Genomic DNA, 19,358 nt, shown 5'->3' on the forward strand with positions numbered 1-19,358 from the left:
GATGTGTTGCAAATCTACGGTGAGGTTAGTTGGTGACGCTCGAGTTTTCATCCAGAGCCAGCCCGGCTCTGAACGGAACGAAAACTCGAGTGTCCCCAACTAACCTCACTGTACATATTCTTCAGATACTGTAAATTAATATGGGTTTCATAAAAAAAAAAAAAAAAAAATTGCGTTTCTTGTCCGCGACTTCAGGAGTCTTGGTACTACTTCAGTTTCTAGCACATGACAATACGAATAAATTTATTTTTGTGCCTACGTTTGACTTATTATTACCTCACACCTGGCTCCTCGCAAGCAGTTCTCTGTTAAGGTTGGTCCACAATAAACCGGGAACGGAAACGACAACGAGAACGGAAATATAGTTAAAATAAATGTATTTAAATGTGAGCATTCACAATTAACGAGAAGCTTGCCGGAGCCCGGGAACGGAAACGTGAAAGTTGATTGTGAATGCTCATATTTAAATACATTTATTTTAACAACATTTACGTTCTCGTTGTCGTTTCCGGTTTATTGTGGACCAGCCTTTAATGTGTCATGAGATTTGCTGCCACGAGTAAACGAACTGGTTTAATATTTCTTTTTGTGTTCCGACGCTATGCATTAGATTTCAATATTCTCACTAGAATCGTTACAACTTAAAAGAATTAACTGTTAAATATATATATATATATATATATATATATATATATATATATATATATATATATATATATATTGTAGCAGAGTCATTTTCAAAATACTCAGAAATTAATCATACCGGTGATGATGACAATAATGATAAATGTGGAAATGATATTTCAGTATTATTGCCTTATTCTATTGGTATAAACTATAATACACTGCTTTTTAACCAGGAGCTGGCACTGTGTTCATGTTCAACATTAACCAGCATAATAATAAGTTCTTTATATAATCAAACTGAAATGAAATGTAATACCACATACTGCAGTTTATATTTAATGAGAAACTGATACTTTCACAATCTTCAGTTAAAAATTAAATTTATAGAAATTGCTTATTAGTAAAGTTTTTATTGAACTTTTCATTTAAAGGAAACAGTAACTACAATTATAATTATTAAGAACACTATTACTGTACTCAAAATATCGATTAGCGGGATAGATTCTAAATTATTTATCGTCAAACATACAGTACGTTCTGAGGCGCCTTACATAGGTACCCTTCTTTCTCCATCGTATTTTATTATTTTTACCGGTAGAAACATATAAAGTCCTGTGATATTGATTTAAAGCAGAGTTGCACGATCACCGATTAAAGATGACACAAATGCGAAACAAAATTGCGGCTGTATTTTTATTTCTCAACTTCCACTTTCTCTTCAAGCATCTTAGAGAATGTAACTTTCTATCACATCTTTGAAAGGTCTGCGCTGTTATCTACATGTTAACATTATTAATATGTAAGTTACTACACCCATAAGAAATAACAAGATACATGTAAATAACACAAAGTTTATTATAACAACGTAAATAATTCGCATTCGTGTTACTCAAACATTTAATATTTAGTTACTGCATGGTTATATGATTTTGCTGAGGCTGTACTCGTATACAGTTACGAAAGGCAAGCTACAAAGGTCGCGAGGGAGACAAAGCAGCAGCCTTTATCCACCAGTGTTGCCAGATGTGTTATCTATCCATTACCAAACTCGTATTGTGAGAAGATTATTCTACCCAATACCATATTCATGCAGTTGCACAACCAACAGAAAAAGAAAAAACAAGGAGATGCATACCTCATTTTTGTCAATCTCATCTCTCAGTGCTATGGTTTCTTCATGTAATTTGTCTGTAAAGGAATCAGCATCTGCTGATTAATTGTGACAAAATTAAAATAGGTGGACAATGCTGTATATTTATGCAGTTTCATGGATTTAAAAAATATAGTACATAATTTAAAATTTTCTTTGGCACTGAATTTTGAGAAAAGTACACAAGGATCTGCATCTGCAAACATTTTCAGATATGGCTGGAGTAACTCTGCAAGGAGGGAGGGAAGGGGAACCGAAACAACAAGAACAGTCCGTCCTTACAAATATTACGAAATAAAAATATTTTTCACTCTTGGATACACTCTTTTAACACTTGCATAATCAGTGAATAAGTATCAACTGCTTTACTGTGTTAATATTATGGTAAATTACCTGGCTGACTAGTGTCGACAAAGCCTAGCAGTTATTACTTATTCAGTAAAAATATTTATAAATCACAAATTAAGATATTTATATTAAATATATTAATTTTGTTTTATTTATTATGGGTTCTTAACGTAATGTCCTTGTAAGATACTACAGCCCTGTAGTATGTGTACACGCAGGTTATTCAATAACAGTATTTTTAATGTAACTATAATTCCATTTAAAATTTAAGTACCTACTTATATTTAAAATGCACAAAATATAGTGAGTCATCGGCATGGGTAGCGTAGTCAGTACAGCGGTGGCCTTCTGTGCTCGAGGCTGCGGGTTTGATTCCGGCCCAGGTCGATGGGATTTATGTGCGTTTAAATGCGACAGATTCATGTCAGTAGATTTACTGACATATAAAAAAAATCCTGCAGGACAAAATTCCGGCACATCACCGACGCTGATATAACCTCTGCAGTTGCGATCATCATCGTTAAATAAACCATAGTTTTTTATACTGGGTCATCCAATTATCGTCTGATCAGGGCTGGGGGGCAGGGATTGTGCCAGCTGATGAGCTGTAAGAGTTGTTTGTAATGAGCTATCGTTTCCAGCTGTGCCTTGGTTTAACAGTTTATTATGCTAGACTGACTGCCTAATAAATGTTAACTTATTTGAAAAGTTATGTACTCACCCATCTCACGCAAGGAGATTCTGGAACTGCCTCCATTTTCCACACATTTCTGGCATCTGTCTAGGAAATTATCCATCACCTTTCTTAGTTCTTTTTGAGAAATTGAATAGATCTCTCTAAAGTGTGTGGACTCGTATTGTACACCTTATCTTTTAATGATACCCAGAGATAATAATCACAGACGTTTAAATCAGGGGACCGTGCGGGCCATATGTGATTGCTGATAACATTATCCTCAAACACTTCCTGAATTGCCTGCAAGGAAACATTGGCTGTATGAGCTGTCGCAGAGTTCTGCTGAAAAAAACGCGAAACTACGTTCTCTCTCGGTTAATTCAACAAAATAGGGTTGCAAAATGTTTCGGACATATCTTACTTACTTACTTACAAATGGCTTTTAAGGAACCCGAAGGTTCATTGCCGCCCTCACATAAGCCTGCCATCGGTCCCTATCCTGTGCAAGATTAATCCAGTCTCTATCATCACACCCCACCTCCCTCAAATCCATTTTAATATTATCCTCCCATCTACGTCTCGGCCTCCCTAAAGGTCTTTTTCCCTCTGGCCTCCCAACTAACACTCTATATGCATTTCTGGATTCGCCCATACGTTCTACATGCCCTGCCCATCTCAAACGTCTGGATTTTAAGTTCCTAATTATGTTAGGTGAAGAATACAATGCGTGCAGTTCTGTGTTGTGTAACTTTCTCCATTCTCCTGTAACTTCATCCCACTTAGCCCCACATATTTTCCTAAGCACCTTATTCTCAAACACCCTTGACCTATGTTCCTCTCTCAGAGTGAGAGTCCAAGTTTCACAACCATACAGAAGAACCGGTAATATAACAGTTTTATAAATTCTAACTTTCAGATTTTTGGACAGCAGACTGGATGATAAGAGCTTCTCAACCGAATAATAACAGGCATTTCCCATATTTATTCTTCGTTTAATTTCCTCCCGAGTGTCATTTATATTTGTTACTGTTGCTCCAAGATATTTGAATTTTTCCACCTCTTCGAAGGATAAATTTCCAATTTTTATATTTCCATTTCGTACAATATTCTATCACTATTAATTGTTTCCTCAAAAAAAGTGGGTCTATTATTCTCTCACCGGAAACAGTGCATCACACTCCTAATTTCTGGTCATGAAGGAGTTCCTCATGTAGGCAGACTAAAAACACAGAACAAACTGCGTTGCGAGACCTTGAATAAACCAGTTATTCCCGCAGGTCACTCCCATCCTGCCCGCACAAACTCGTTGCTGTTATCGGCTGAGGCACTTCACACAGCTCCAGTCCCGAGATATATGGATGACCCAGTATATTATGACCAGTGCACAGAAAGAACAAGTCAAGTCACCTTTTGTTTATTTTTGTTTTTTGGTCCCATCTGCTAGCTCATAAAGTGAACTATCTTTCTAGTAAATCAGAATGGTAAAAAGCCTACAATGCATTTAAGCACACTTCAATGCCATCGACCTAGGCTGGGATGGAATCCGCAACCTCGGGCACAGAAAGCCAACACTTTACGTACTGTGCCATCCAGGCCAGTTCGTTTTTTGTTGTAAGAGTTGTTTGTAATTATTTATATTTTACTCAGATTTATTCAGTAAATTATGAAAGTAAAATCAGCATTATTACCCCTTAATTTAAGTTATTTTGGATTGCAAACAAATTAAATGTTATTTATTTAGAAATCTTGCTGCCACAAAGTACAAAGAGTAATTAAGCACATAAATATGTTTACAAGCTCATTGAACCACTGGCTAGGTTTTGACAAATTAAACTCCTACGAATACAAAGCTGCAAGTACATTTTTAGATTAGTAGAAATACACCAGTTTTAGAGAGATAAATATTACGAAAAAGTAAAGAGTGCTAATAAACTTAGTTTAGACGTTAATATTTTATATTGGAATACATAATTCAGCATACAGCAAGCCTACAGGACCATTACTAATCTAATAAATGTAAAAATTCAAGAGAGAAAGTTTCACAACTTCCTGCAATCACATCCTCCTCAATTACTCATATTGCTACATCCAAATGGAAACATGCATTACGAAATGTAATGCAAACATTGAGATTGCTACACAAACGCATATGATAACATACCAATATAATGAACTAACAAGAAAAGTATAATTTCCAAATTATAAAAAATGCGTAACTGGCACAGAAGTTCACATACATTTAACGTGCTATTTTAATGAAAGGAAAAAGAGTGAGACACAGAATTTTCTTACATACTCTTTAATAAAGGGTAGGAAAAATCTCCAATAATAATTATAAAACTTGATTTTATTTTTTTAAATTAACTATTGGAATAATTAGTTGATGTCTGTTGCTCTTAAGTTAATCATACAAATCTACATGCTTGACCAATAATTACCAAATTTTGCATACTTAACCTTTACAACCAGGAAAAAAGATAGGTTATATTAAAATACCGTACGGATAAACCACCCCTTCCCATGGTTTCATCCTATCACGGGAAAGCAGTAATATCTGTTTCTGGGATATGACGAATAAATAGCATCTTTTTTTTCTTTCCTTTGATACGGAAAAAAGGAAATGTTAACCCAAGATGACAGTCCATGGGGTGACTTCTAGGAGGAGGAAAATCCGAAGTCCTCTAATCGAAGTACAATTTGATATCCTGTGTTTTATTGGGCGCATAATACCATTATGATATTAATTTGCCTCTTTTCCCTCCGATTTCGATTCCTAAATGTGTGTATAAGAACCAAGTGGTAGGAAATTCTAAGTCCTCATTGAAATTTTATATAATAATATGCAGTATACACATATTTTGTTCTTTAATACGATAAAGAAGAACATATTTTAGCTCACCATGACACCCTATAGCATCTGGACTGAGAACAAGGGAATTTCTTATATATGAAGGGTACACAGGAAAAACGATCAAGGTCCATCAAAAATCGAAATTGAGTTAATAATGCTATCTTATAGTGGAAAGAAAGTACTATCATGTGGTCTAGCTAGTAATAAGAAATCATCATTCTTGACATTCCACTACGTCAATTTATATTAAATACACACATAACTAAGTATTAAGTGCTTAAACTTTAAAATTCGTTTTTCTCGAAACTTTCTAAAATGGACCTTGATCGTTATTCCTGTGAACCCTTCATATATTGTCAGCTGAATTTGATGGCCAAATGAAAGCACACATGAACATAAAATTATATGAAATAGATATCAGCACAGCCTGTCTGATCACTGAATCAATGCTACACATGAGTATAGGAGCTGAGGAATGTACTATTGAGTTAAAATTGTAGAATATTCCTTTTAATATTTTTATATATGCTTTTATATGCTTCCTGGTTGAGTGTAAGAGAAGGCCTTAAGGCCTTAACTCTGCCAGGTTAAATAAAGCCATTATTATTATTATAAAAAAATTAAGAAAAAACAATGATAAGGATCAAAGAGTAAAAAGCAATGACAAGGATCAAAGAGTAAGAGCAGTAATTAATTGTGTAATATTGGGCTTTGACTTCTATAATAGATATCAAAAATTGATTGAGGTCCTGATAGCTCTGAAAAGTCTAACACTCAGCTTACTAAAAACAGAAGCAAAACAGAAAACCCAGGCAATGCTGAGTACTTTAAGCTAGTATTATATAATATTCACAAATCACATTCTTGCAAACTAGTGATGCTTGATTCTTTTTAAGTAGGTGAATTTAAATTAACTTTTGTCATTCCACGACTTCTCTACATAAATCTTTGTCTAAAATTTCAACTTAAGTAATGGAGAAGAAACAAATGTTAATTACTCAGTAATCAGTAGCAGTATATAAAGTATATCAGACAGGAATTGGTTCTATCAGCAGAGTAACAGGCTATGGATAGGAAGAGCCTGAGTTCCATCCCAGGTGGAAATGGGATTTTTCATCTTATCATAAATTCCAGAACAGCAATGAGGTCCATTGAGCCTTCTTTAAAATTGGGTACTGTAAATAGTCCTTCTTTAGGATATAAGGTGGAGGGAGAGCATGGTGCTCCCTCATAACCCTCTTCTAATATCGAAATCAAGAAATGATGAGAATTCTGTGTTCTTTCTTCCTATGAACCTCTGTGACATATAGTCGTTGTTCCTGCAATAACTCCTATGTGCAAAATATAAAATTGTTCAGTAGGAAGGAAAACACATTTATTCATTCTATGGCAGTAGTACAAAGGAGATTGTGAATTCTTACATTTTCGAAAGAGAGAAATATAATTACATACAGGAGATTTTATTATTTCCTGTATCACTATTTAAGTTATTTAATAGGGCAAAAATCTGAACATCGATAAATATGTCACATAGGAGTTATTGTAGAAACAACGATGATATACATGAATGCCTTTACTATAAAGAGTAATTTTCAGATATAAAATCAGGGATTATACTGAAAGTGGATTTGAGGGAATCCTTCAATGCTACGATAGTGACACTCTTAGGGAAGAAGAAGAAGAAGAAGAAGATGATGATTATAACATACGTGATACGAACAAATTGTTACGATGTGAGATTTTAAGTTCTGACAGTAACTCTTTTTTGTCTTTTGGCAAAATGTTACCATATTTTAATGGTCTTATTGCACATTTAATAGCAGAAAGAAATATGAAGTTTTATAAAGAAATTACAACAATCAAACGAACCAACTACACATATGGCATAGCATTTCATACAATCACCTACATATTAACATAAATACATTGCAAAGACCTGATAATTTTAAATACCTTAGGAGCACAAATAAATTCGATTAACAATACGAGAACAATCGTATAAGAGAAGAAATTGGTATTAGAACTGAGAATGTAAATTTATGTTATTATGCTTTATTAAACATTTTGAAAAGTAAATTAATATCAAGACAAAATAAATGGCATAGGCCTACATAAAAAATCGCTGATTGCTTGTGTATGAAACAGACTCTGCATAATAGAATCAAACACAGTTGCAAAAATCAGAGCAAAACGGCTAAACTGGATAGAATAGATATATAGTAAAAGCCCTAGAAGGAAAAAAATAAGAATTTTTGAAGAACTACAACATGAACGCAGCTAGTGGGAAAATCAAGACTGCGATATTTAGTTAACTTAGAAAAAGACCTCGAGACATCTAGAACAAGACCTGTATAGACAGAGTATGATATCATTTTACTGTCATTTCAGCAGTGAAGAGCTTTCATAGCTTGGGGGAGGGTCGTAGTAGTAGTAACAACATAATTTGGGAGAGAAGAAGAGGGCAGAACACTAAACTGCCTATATATATATTTTTTTATAGAATCCAGCAATTATAACAGTGGCATCTGTTCAAACAGAATCTAGAACTACACCAGAATTTTCTTGGGAGAAAGTTCTATAATACTAGAACCTGGTACATGCAACAAACAGTATTAATAAACTTTCACTTGAGTTATGCATTTAACTTATACGTAGTCATACACTAAATATAAAATAAAGGATAAAGGAAAACTGCAAAAAAATATATATCTCTTATTTCTGAGAAAAATAAACCATTTGGACTTTAATATTTCAGCTAAGAAAATGAGTATGCAATTTATTTTTTTATACCTGTACCGCAATTATGAAACAATATCATCCAGAATTAGTGCACAACAAACTCGAATTATCATAATTTTTAATTGGACCATTAATTTAAAGTCCTTATTACAGGATTTATTCTTCCCTATGCCTACAAGCACTTACGTATACCTCACAAATATAAAATGTAATTAAAATTAATTAAAAATTCTCAGCTGTAATATACATATGTCATTAAATTAGGAAAAATATATTATTTTTGTTTCTAACAAGGAAAAATATACCGGTACAAGATTTTTAAAAGAAAGAAAAAGAAAAAATAATGGACAATGACTTTAAATTTTTACCATAATACTATCATTCTTCAGTACAACATCAAACATGCAAGGAAAGGCACTGAGCAAGACATATTTCTTAAAATTGCAAACATTTCTGTACATTCGTTGCATATTAAAATGACATGCCAAAGATAAGGATATTAAAATTCAAGCATTCATGAAATGTGTGTAACAATCCAACTCCCAGAACATTTGTTAATAAAGTGAACAATGTGTACGAGACTTCATATAAATGTTATGTTGTAATCAAATCACTGAGAGCTGACAAAGAAAAATGGGAAAGGGTGTTAAAACAGTAACAACTAACAAAATCACTACATTTCGTTATTCATTTATACACAATTACGCATTTATTTGTTAAATATGCCATAATTATATTCTTGTACGACCTAAATAAGTACATCATCATTGTTCCTGCAATAATTCTTATGTGCAAAATATAAAATTTTTCAGTAGGAAAAAAAAAACACATTTATTCATTCTATGGCAGTGGTATGTAGGAGATAGTAAATTTTTACATTTTCGAAAGAAAGAAATATAATTACATATAGGAGATTTTATTATTTGCTGTATTACTATTTATGTTATTTAACAGAGCAAAAATCTGAAAATCGATATGTCACATAGGAGTTATTGCAATAATGATAACAACATGTTAAATTGACGACAATGCAGTGACCATAAAAGAGATTATTAAATTTATGCATATCATCATACGCTCAAATTTGCCATTTCTCAGCTCTGTTAGGCATAACGTGATTAACTAATCTTAAATAATAGGCTGTACTGTCAGCAGTACTGACAAAATAAGTGGTCAACAAAATATATAAATTCGTTATGGCAGGAAGTGGACATCTTGCTTTGACATTTTTTAAAGCAAATTGCACCAAATTTACAAAATTGAAAGGATTACATATTGTATAACTTACTATACAAAATTCTAGACGTGAACTCGAAACATTGTCTGGTAATATAGTTCTTGTTTCATTGTTTCAAATTAGTCACTGGAATCAATAACAGTTTTGGTATGATTCTTACTTCTGTTTCGCAACTCTGTAGTAGAATTTTAGCTATTTTCTTCTCTTGAGCATTCTGAAAAACCTAGTCTTGTATGCTTGCCTTCCAGTAATATTCTGATAATTATTTGAAAGACTGCAGAAAGTCATGAAGAATGTGTCACACACACACAATTATATTATATATGTATATATACACACATAGAGAAACCCAAAAAAATGTATATACTCTTTCACAGATGTTATATTATAGGGACTCTCAAAGTGAATTACTATGGAAACGTATAGTGTGATATTATAATGCAAGTAGCATAAATTCCAAAGCCAACATTGCGACTGGCAGGACAGTATGGCTGCATGTTTGTCATTCAAGGAAAAGGTAGCGGTACAAGATGAGAAGGAATTTGCGAGCAAAATGATTTGGTCTAACAAAGCAAAATTGAAACTGAATGATAGAGTGAATCACCATTATTGTGTGTACAGAGTTCCAGAAAATACACACATCCATGTAAACAAGGAGTGAATTTATTGGAACTCAATGTCTGGTGTGGCCAGGGATGTAACTGGATCATTCGTTTTTGAAGGAACAGTTATATATTGGTTTTGTGTACCTCGACATGCTTCGTACATCCATTTTACTGGCCATTCTTGCACTCTATGAGAATTAACGATTTTATTTTCAACAAGATGGCGCACCACCACACTATCACCAAGACCATACCAGGTCAATGGATAGGACGAAGAGGTGATGTTGAGTACCTTCCAAGCTCACCTCCTTTAACTGCACTCAATTCTACTAGCGAGGAATAAAACCAGCTATATTAGTAGAGCTATATATAACATGAAGAAATTGAAGTGCCATGTGCAATCATAACAATGGACACTTTGATTAATGTTGCACATAGAATAATTCATCGAACCCAGAAATGTCTGGATACTAATGGGGAGCACTTCAAGCACTTATTGTGATAACAGTTGTTAAACATGTTTCACAGCCATCCCCTGTGTTTATAAATTTAGTAATTTAAAGTTTTTACTCAGGTATTTTGTACCTAGAAATGTATGTACATTTTTTGGGCCCCACTTTATATATGTATATATGTATGTGAAAATACAAATGAGGAGTACAAAGGAACACAAAGTCACAATTCTCGTAAGGGTGATGTCATCTTCTAATTCAGTAGCTATATTACTGCAAAATGTATTGCTGTTCCTAATGAAAAAGTAGGAAAGGCTGACTATATCCATGGTGATAATTCTCCTTTACCAGCTTTGATAAGAGGAAACACCAAAGTTAGCAGTAATATACTGAATTAGATGATGACATCACCCTTATGAGAATTGTGACTTTGATTGTTTTTCCCCTGTACTCTTCAAATGAAATACAAGTGAAATGTCATTTTATTTAATTGCTATTTTACATCAGGGTATAAAATTTCAAGGAAAAGAATGCGATATATGCTATATTAATGTTTCATGGTTTATTCAAATGCAGACATTATATTCAAAAATTAATTTTTATTGTAAATATTTTTCTTGGGTTACATATTTATTGTACCACTGTTACATATTACAGATTGAGGTGAAACACGCAAAGATTAAAATCAATGTAATACCATTCGAAAAGAACCTGTATTAAATGGTAACACAAGATAATTGTGAAGAACCTATATACTGCTCATAAAGCCTATTTTCCTTATGAGACAAAAATTTCACAAACAAAAACTATTGTTTTATTGCATAATACTAAGAATAGCTACATTAGGAACTGTGCACTAATGAATATAATGAAGTAATTATACATTACTTTTTCTAATTGGAATTTAAATTTATTATGTAGTCTAATATCTTTACTACTTAAGAGAAAAGTTATTAGTTCCATGCAGAAAAAAATATTTACTAAAACGTACTTAAAGCTTATCTTGTGAACACCAACTAAGAAATGCATATTAAATTAACATTCTTACCGACATAAGATTGCTTTTCCTTATTGAGCTGCAGTCCCTGAGATTCTAAATCACGGATGATGGACTCCCCCATGCGGGAGTTTTCCCATGTTCTGGAAAGGTTACAAATAATTTTGTAACTGTAATAATAAAACTCTCCTTTTTTTTTACTAATGATGGGCACTTGACTTGCATTATTTGCCCAAGTATGAACTTCGAGAGGAACTATTTCCAGAAGATCATGTATGTCAGAGGGCCCTGATGTAGACATCAATCACTAATTGAGATAAAATTACAATAAATTGAGATAAGAAATAAACATAATTTTACCTATACGTTTACTAAATTTAAAAAGAGATGAAAGATATGTGAGATGAGAAATGGGCTTATTTCATACAGAAAAGGAAAGTTAGGTTAAAATTAATTCGATTGGACCATTTTCAAGAATAAAGATACAATTATAATCATCGTTGCAACCTCATACCTACTCTAATTTTGAGGCTTCTGTTGAGAAATTATTTGTTTAATGAATCATTAATTTTTACAGTTTGTCCTTTCCTAGTTACAAATACTTATGAGTAGGGGTGGATGTTGATGAAAAGTCATCTTCTTATTTTTCACATTAGAACGATGCCTATTAATATAGAAATCCTTTCTATGTTACTATCAACGTAAAAAATTCATCTCTTATATTGAATTTTTTATGTTTTTGAAGTAATGGGTCATTTTTACACTTTTTCGGCATTTTTTTAATCATTTTGAATGCATTTTACTTCCTTCTTTACATATAGGCATCTTAAATCTTTTTCCAAGAAAACATCAGTAGTACGCCCTACCAGTAATTACCTACTGAATAAGTGAATAACAGTGAAGTTTTAGTTTTATAGTTTGGAACAAACTCTAAAGTCTACCCCTCATTTCACTGAAGGCTTCACCTCACACAAATAGAAATAATATAAAATGCCTATCAACAGCTTAGTTTAAGTGAGGGCTTTGACCGCTAATGTTCTTTTGTTGGTAGGAGGGTGTCTTTAGAATTTATGTTTGGAAGGGGGAAAACTTCCACCTTTCCTGGACAATAGGACGTTGTGTCCCCAACATGGTTCAGAAGGGATGTACTACAGTACACAGTACAGTATTTTTAACACAAAGATTGCAAGAATGCACTCTGCGCCCACAATTTGTTTTGTCATTTACACTCCCCATTTGGAAGATCTGGTAACAAAAGTGAAGAGCGGAAGGAGGAGAAGACGGAGAATGAAGGCACTGACAATGGACCACTCCTGATTGAAACACATTTTAACCCTCTTAAAATTTACAGTTTTCCCTTAAAACTTTAATTTTGTTGCATGCTCTTTGCCTTTCTCACAGTCAAATTCCAGGAAGTTGTCTCTTCTCTCCGAAATTTGCAGGGCAGTCACTGAAACAAGGTGACTAATTTTTAAGAAGTTGTGGTGCATAATAATAATATTTAAATGTCATTTTCTTTTAATTTTATGTCATTTTTCCATTATTTTAAGGGAATTTTATTGATCATTTTAAGTAGATTTTTAGGTAATCAACATCCACCCCCTACTTATGAGCATGACTTGGATTTTGTAGACCTGAAGACCATCAAGAAAAGATATTAAACAATTTTTAAAATCACTTCAGATTTGCATAAAAAGGTGGCACAATATATATATATATATATATATATATATATATATATATATATATATACCAATAAAAATAAAAAAATAGATCGTTATAATATACAACTTATAGTCATTTTTAGTTTTTTTTCCTCCTTTTCCTTTTTTTAGCCTACATATAATTTTCTTCGCAATCTAAAGCATCAAATATCCTCCATCTGCGAGTAGTATGATAGTTCTTGATTTGAAGACTTAGATTCATAATGAAAAAGAACATAGTTTATTCTTAGCAAGTCCCATAATTTATGGGGTGTACAAATTTTACAGAAAATGCATGTCTATGTCCCTACAGAGTGAAACAATTTTTATGTGTGGTGAAAAAAACTTCTGTTTGAGTAGGCTAGTCATACTTTTATTAGACTGCCATAACATACAAACTTAAATGCCCTCCCCCTCAAATAACCTAATAATATAAAGCAAGAAATAACATGCTTAAAACGACTTAAAATACTTCAACAGCTGTAGTGCAATAAATAGAAGTTAAGTATACACGAACATTCTGTGTTAACCTATGGACAGGCTATATGTAATCAAAATCTGGATCTTGCTTACATGAACCAGCATATCATTTTATCATTCTCATATTAGTCTACTTCAGTGAAGGGCAAAATACAGCCTGGAGGCCAGATGCAGCTCTTGGACAGATTCAGTGTGACCTGTGACAGGATTCTCTGACAGATTCAATGCAATGACAGGATTCTCTCAGACAGGTTCAATGCAACCTGTGACAGGTTTCCAAACGTGAAATTTTTTTGATGAAGAAAACTGGGAGGGGGGGGGTACTGGAAGGGACCGAGAAAACCACATATTGTTCTCTTTGTTTTTATTTCTATTTCATAACTAAGTCACCAATGGACAGAGATTAATTAATATGTAAACTATCAATGAAATTTGAATTAACATATAATATGCTTGAAGAGAGAAATGCTGGAAGATACCAAAATGGCTTTTGGGCTTTGCGCTTTTCACTGATTTTCTTTGCTGCATTAACGATTGGAATGTGAAGTTACAAGGAAGAAATACAGCGGCGGTTCATTCATATGAGCACAGGAGCACGTGAACACCTTAAAAACCAACAATAATCATACGTATTACTGTATTAATATTATTACATCTATTACTTTCCAATGTGCACTGACGTTCCTAAATTTTTCGTCTCGAGAGAATGTCCTGTTCGTGTGTCGTGTGTCTTTAAATCTCCATTGGACAGGTTGACAGCAGCTCGCACAATTTTTCTCTAGCAGGGTGGAATAGCCTGAGGCGAGAATATTTTCTGGTTTGTTACAATGGTTACAATAGCTCTGGCTCGCACAGGTCTTAACGTGCTAATGACAGAGAAAGAGAGATGCTCTATCTCTCTTGGGTCTGGCACCCTGTTCCTTTCTCCCTCTTTCCTCGTTTTCTCTCGTTACTCTTTATTTTCAAAATACCGTTACGCACTGGGGCTGATTCTGTTGTCTTTTGTTCAGCAAAGTAAGGAAAATACAAGCTGTATTGGTGCATATTGAAAGTTAAAACAGTAACCATGGATAAATATATAATTATCCATGCAGTAACACTTGAAGTTTGGAGACGGACGTGTGACTCAGCTGTATGAGAATATATTAGTGTGTTCATTACCAATATTTTTTTTTGTGAACACCCATGAAAGAAAGACACGAGCCGCCACTGAAGAAATAAATTTGTGGATATCTGGGGTCACCTGAAAGGGCTTAAAATGCAACTTATACTATTTGCTAATCAGATAGAAAAGAATGACTTATAGCTACTACTTCTAGAGGCTAAAATAAATCGCCCCAGTAAAGAAAGAAAACTTGTAAGCTATGAGACCAGCGTGAGAAGCCTTTATGATAAATTTGAATGGAGATTATTGTTTTGGTATTTCAAGAAATCTTCTCATCATCATTTGTGAACTGCCACAAAGGACAAAGAGTAGGGTTACTTTCAGTACAAAAATCTAATTACAAGTTCAGTGAATCATTAATTTTGTTTTCAAAAAATGAAACTGCTACAAATACAGAGCTGCAAATATATTTTTAGTAAAGCATTGAAACAAGACTTCGATATTTTCAGCATTCCATTTAATATGGATTGTGAAACATTAAAACTGGACAACCAGCTTGAATTGACTTGCAATGTAGCGTTCAATTCAAGCAGCTTCTCAATATTAAAAAACTTGACTTCTCCAATTTCGTAACGAAATCAAGTTTTCCACATTTGATACCTCATGCCCAGAAGATTATCGCCATGCTTGCATCTTCATATATATGAGCAAATGTTTTCTACATTGAAACTTCGAAAAAGTATTGTTAGAAACAGAATGACAGATGGACATTTAGGTTCATATCTGAGAGTTGCCTCATCCCAGTTGCAACCAGACTATGAAATGCTTATAGAAGCACATTCACAGTTCCACTCATCATACACTCCTTCATATCCACTAATTAATAATAATAGTCAGATAGGTCTTAATGTTAAAATTTAGTTTTGTAAAATGTAGCTTTTCAATAAACTATATTGGCCCATCTCATGCATTTCCTCTTTCTTTTGGCCTACTCACATAAAAGTTATTAGTCTACTTCAACCAATGTGTTCAAAGATGAAAAAGAAAACTTAGAAAAATAAAAGAATCTCCCTAAATGTGTTTCACAGTTCGCGATAAATCATATAGCTACTGTAGAACCTGATACTCACATTCTTGCTGCTTCCTGAAGAACTTGTATCCACCTGTCTTGATCATAGCGTGTCTCAGTTCCCAGAGCCACATAACCCTGTTGAACAAACCTTCAATGAATAGTAAACATACTCTGATAATTATGATACTAGATATTTCACAATGAGCATGTATTTACTTACATGTACAAAGCTGTCACTTGTAATTCTTATGACATAATCCTGACCCAATTCAGTAGATGCTTGAATAATGCATCCTCCAACAGGTATAACACCCTTAGGATGAATATTGAAGTAACCCTTTTTATCAAAAACCTTTTTCTCACTTTCAGAGTAGTACAGAAGGAATCCTTCTTTGACTACAAAAAACCTAGACAAGGAAAAAAAAGACAACAAATTAGATGATGATGATTAGGGGGCGGATGTTGATGACCTAAAAATCTACTTAAAATGATCATTAAAATGTTCTTAAACTAATAGAAAAATGACATAAAATTAAAAGAAAATGACATTTAAATATTATTCACAGTACTCGCACCACAGCTTCTTAAAAATTAGTCACCTTGTTTCAATGACTGCCCTACAAATTTCGGAGAGAGGAGGCAACTTCCTTCAATTTAGCTAAGATAAAGGAAAAGAACATGCAACAAAATAAAGGTTTTAAGGAAAAACTATAGATTTTAATGAGGGTTTACAATGTGTTTCAATCAGGGGTGGTCGGTCAAAGCCCTCACTTAAACTAAGCTCTTGTCAAACATTTTATATTACTTCCGTTGTGTGAAGTGAAGCCTTCAGTGGAATGAGGAATAGACTTTAGAGTCTATTCCAAACTATAAAACTCAAACTTCACTGTTATTCACTTATTCAGTAAGTAATTACTACTGACCTATTTGCTTATAAAATGATTTTACAGATCTATCGGTAAAGAAGAAAATGAAATGCATTCCAAATGATCTAAAAGTTCTTCAAAGCATTAAAAATGACCAAACCATGCCGAAAAAAATATAAAAATGACCTATTAGGCCTAGTTCAAAAAATGCAATATAAGAAATTATTTTTTTACGTTAATATTAACATAGGAACGATTTCTATATTAATAGGCATCGTCCTAATGTGAAAAATAAGAAGACTTTTCATCAACATCTGCCCCCTAATGATGATGATGATGATGATGTTAATAATAATAATAGTAGTAGTAACATTAATAATAATAATAATAATAATAATTTTAAATTGGTTATTTTACGATACTTCATCAACTGCTGTGGTTATCTAGTGTCTGAATGAGATGGAGGTGATTGTCAGCGAAATGAATCCAGGGTTCTACGCCGAAAGTTACCCAGCATTTGCTCTTAATGGGTTGAGAAAAACGTCGGAAAAAACCTCAACAAGGTAACTTGTCCCAACGAGAATTTGAACCTGGGCCCGCTCATTTCACGGTCAGGCATGCTAATCATTACCCCATAGCGGTGGACATAATAATAATAATAATAATAATAATAAAAATAATAATAAAAATAGATAGCTTACTTAGTCTGCTTAAATAATACCTAGGCCTACTGTATCTAATGGCTAGATTTCAGATTTCTGTTATTTGAGTCCTTGTATCTGGTTATTCCAATTCGAAATTTTTATAGTCTTCTATTTCAAATTGCAAGACATTTCAAATAGACTACGTTATAAATGTTGACTTAAAAATTCTTAATTCACAGTTAGCTTGGAACAGTTTTATACTTCTTCTTTCCCAGTGGTCTAAATAGAGACCAATTATTGCCGATTGAAGTGACGATATTTATTTTATATTTCAAGGAAGCTACATCATATTGTAATACTGTATTTAATACAAATAAAAACTAAGTTCAAAATAAATCAATTAAAAAATAAAGTTATTAAAGTTTAACATCACTAGCTATAAGCTACATAGCGGTAGTTCAATTACAGATGATGAAAACTAAACAGCATACTTACAGGTATCGGATAAACTCCAATTTCACTTTCAATGTCAGTAGCCTATGCTTTATATTTCAATTAACATTCACTATTCAGAGCTAGGATTTGCTAATGGTGAGAGCTTCTGACTACAGTTCATGAGGTCCCGGGTTCGATTCCCGGTTAGAACACAGGAATTTTTCCTTAAAAAGGGGACTGTTCCTGTGTTCGTCCATGGACTGAAAATTAGGTTAACTTAGGCTTAGTTTTAAGACCTCTCCTGGCACTTCATAATCATCCTATCATAATATCGTCCTCACGGCGCAGCGTAAGTGCGTCTTTCAGGCACCTCAACCTCAGAAGTGGGTTATAGGCCTAAATAAGTCATTGCCAGGAGAGACCAGAAATGTCAAATGACAACCTGGTGACATTGGATTAAAAACCATTCACTATTCATTCTGATCAAATTTAGCCATTGCAAATAATGCAGCTGGGAGTTATAAAAATATAAAATGTCCTTTCCATATGCAAAGCAAATTGTTTTGTGGTTCTCGTAAGGAAAGTGTAATTACCTACAGAAAAATTTTATTCAAATAGACATACTGCAAAAATTATAATACCAATAAATAAATACGTGTTCTCAAACAACACCCAAAATATTAACAATTTTAGGATTTGGTAAAACCTCAATGTCTGAGTGGAAATAAGGCACGACAGGCTTAAGGGAAGTGGCACTAGCAACAGCTGTTCATGCTTATCCCAGGATTTTTATAAACTAATGAACAAATGTAATTACAGTACATAATGTTGCTTCACTTGTAATACTGTTAAAATCACCCATTCCTTACTTTCTGACAAAGTAGTGCAGGAAGTGGGAACATTTTAACCTTAATGTGTTTAACAGTTTTATGTTTTATTACAAAAATACCTCGCAGTACTTCAAGTATATGTTCAGTGTATTCACATTTATTATTATTATTATTATTATTATTACTTACCTTTTTGACCATTTATTTGAATGAGGTGCAAATGATTTCTTGAAGAGTATCCCACTTAATTGAACTTTAGTAAAAACACTGAATGACTCTTCGTGATTATCACTCATTTTCATGCTGATAATTCATAATATCACATTCACTGGTACACACTGTATTAATATATGTATGACTGTTATTTTTCAAGGTATTTTTATAAAAATATTTACTGATTTAGCCAAAAGTAGGCGGCCATTACCGGAAACCAAGTAGCGGAAGCTACTATATTCGATCTCTTTCGCACGTGCTTTCGCATTCATGACGTCATAAACCAACAGACCTTTTCACATCCCGTTGAGTAGGGAGTCATCCGCTA

The 19,358-nt window shown here is 33.3% G+C and overlaps 1 protein-coding gene across 3 annotated transcripts in view; it reads right to left on the reverse strand.

Annotated features, from left to right (window-relative positions):
* The window catches only part of LOC138704544 (pleckstrin homology domain-containing family D member 1-like), a 267,332-nt gene extending 248,044 nt beyond the window's left edge, over window positions 1-19,288 (reverse strand). For 2 of the 3 annotated variants that reach the window (XR_011333366.1, XM_069832544.1), the window contains exons 1-5: window positions 19,007-19,281; window positions 16,263-16,449; window positions 16,101-16,177; window positions 11,734-11,825; window positions 1,763-1,815 (exon numbers count right to left, since the gene is read on the reverse strand). Coding sequence is in view for 2 of the 3 variants with exons in the window: in XM_069832544.1 (XP_069688645.1) it covers window positions 1,763-1,815; window positions 11,734-11,825; window positions 16,101-16,177; window positions 16,263-16,449; window positions 19,007-19,119 (522 nt within the window). In the remaining variant the exon portion in view is untranslated. Of the gene's footprint in view, window positions 1-1,762; window positions 1,816-11,733; window positions 11,826-16,100; window positions 16,178-16,262; window positions 16,450-19,006 lie in introns of all 3 variants that reach the window. The other variant, XM_069832545.1, reaches the window with a different exon arrangement.
* Window positions 19,289-19,358: the final 70 nt, after the last annotated feature.

Source organism: Periplaneta americana, chromosome 8, assembly GCF_040183065.1.
Source record: "Periplaneta americana isolate PAMFEO1 chromosome 8, P.americana_PAMFEO1_priV1, whole genome shotgun sequence".
Taxonomy (NCBI): Eukaryota; Metazoa; Arthropoda; class Insecta; order Blattodea; family Blattidae; genus Periplaneta; species Periplaneta americana.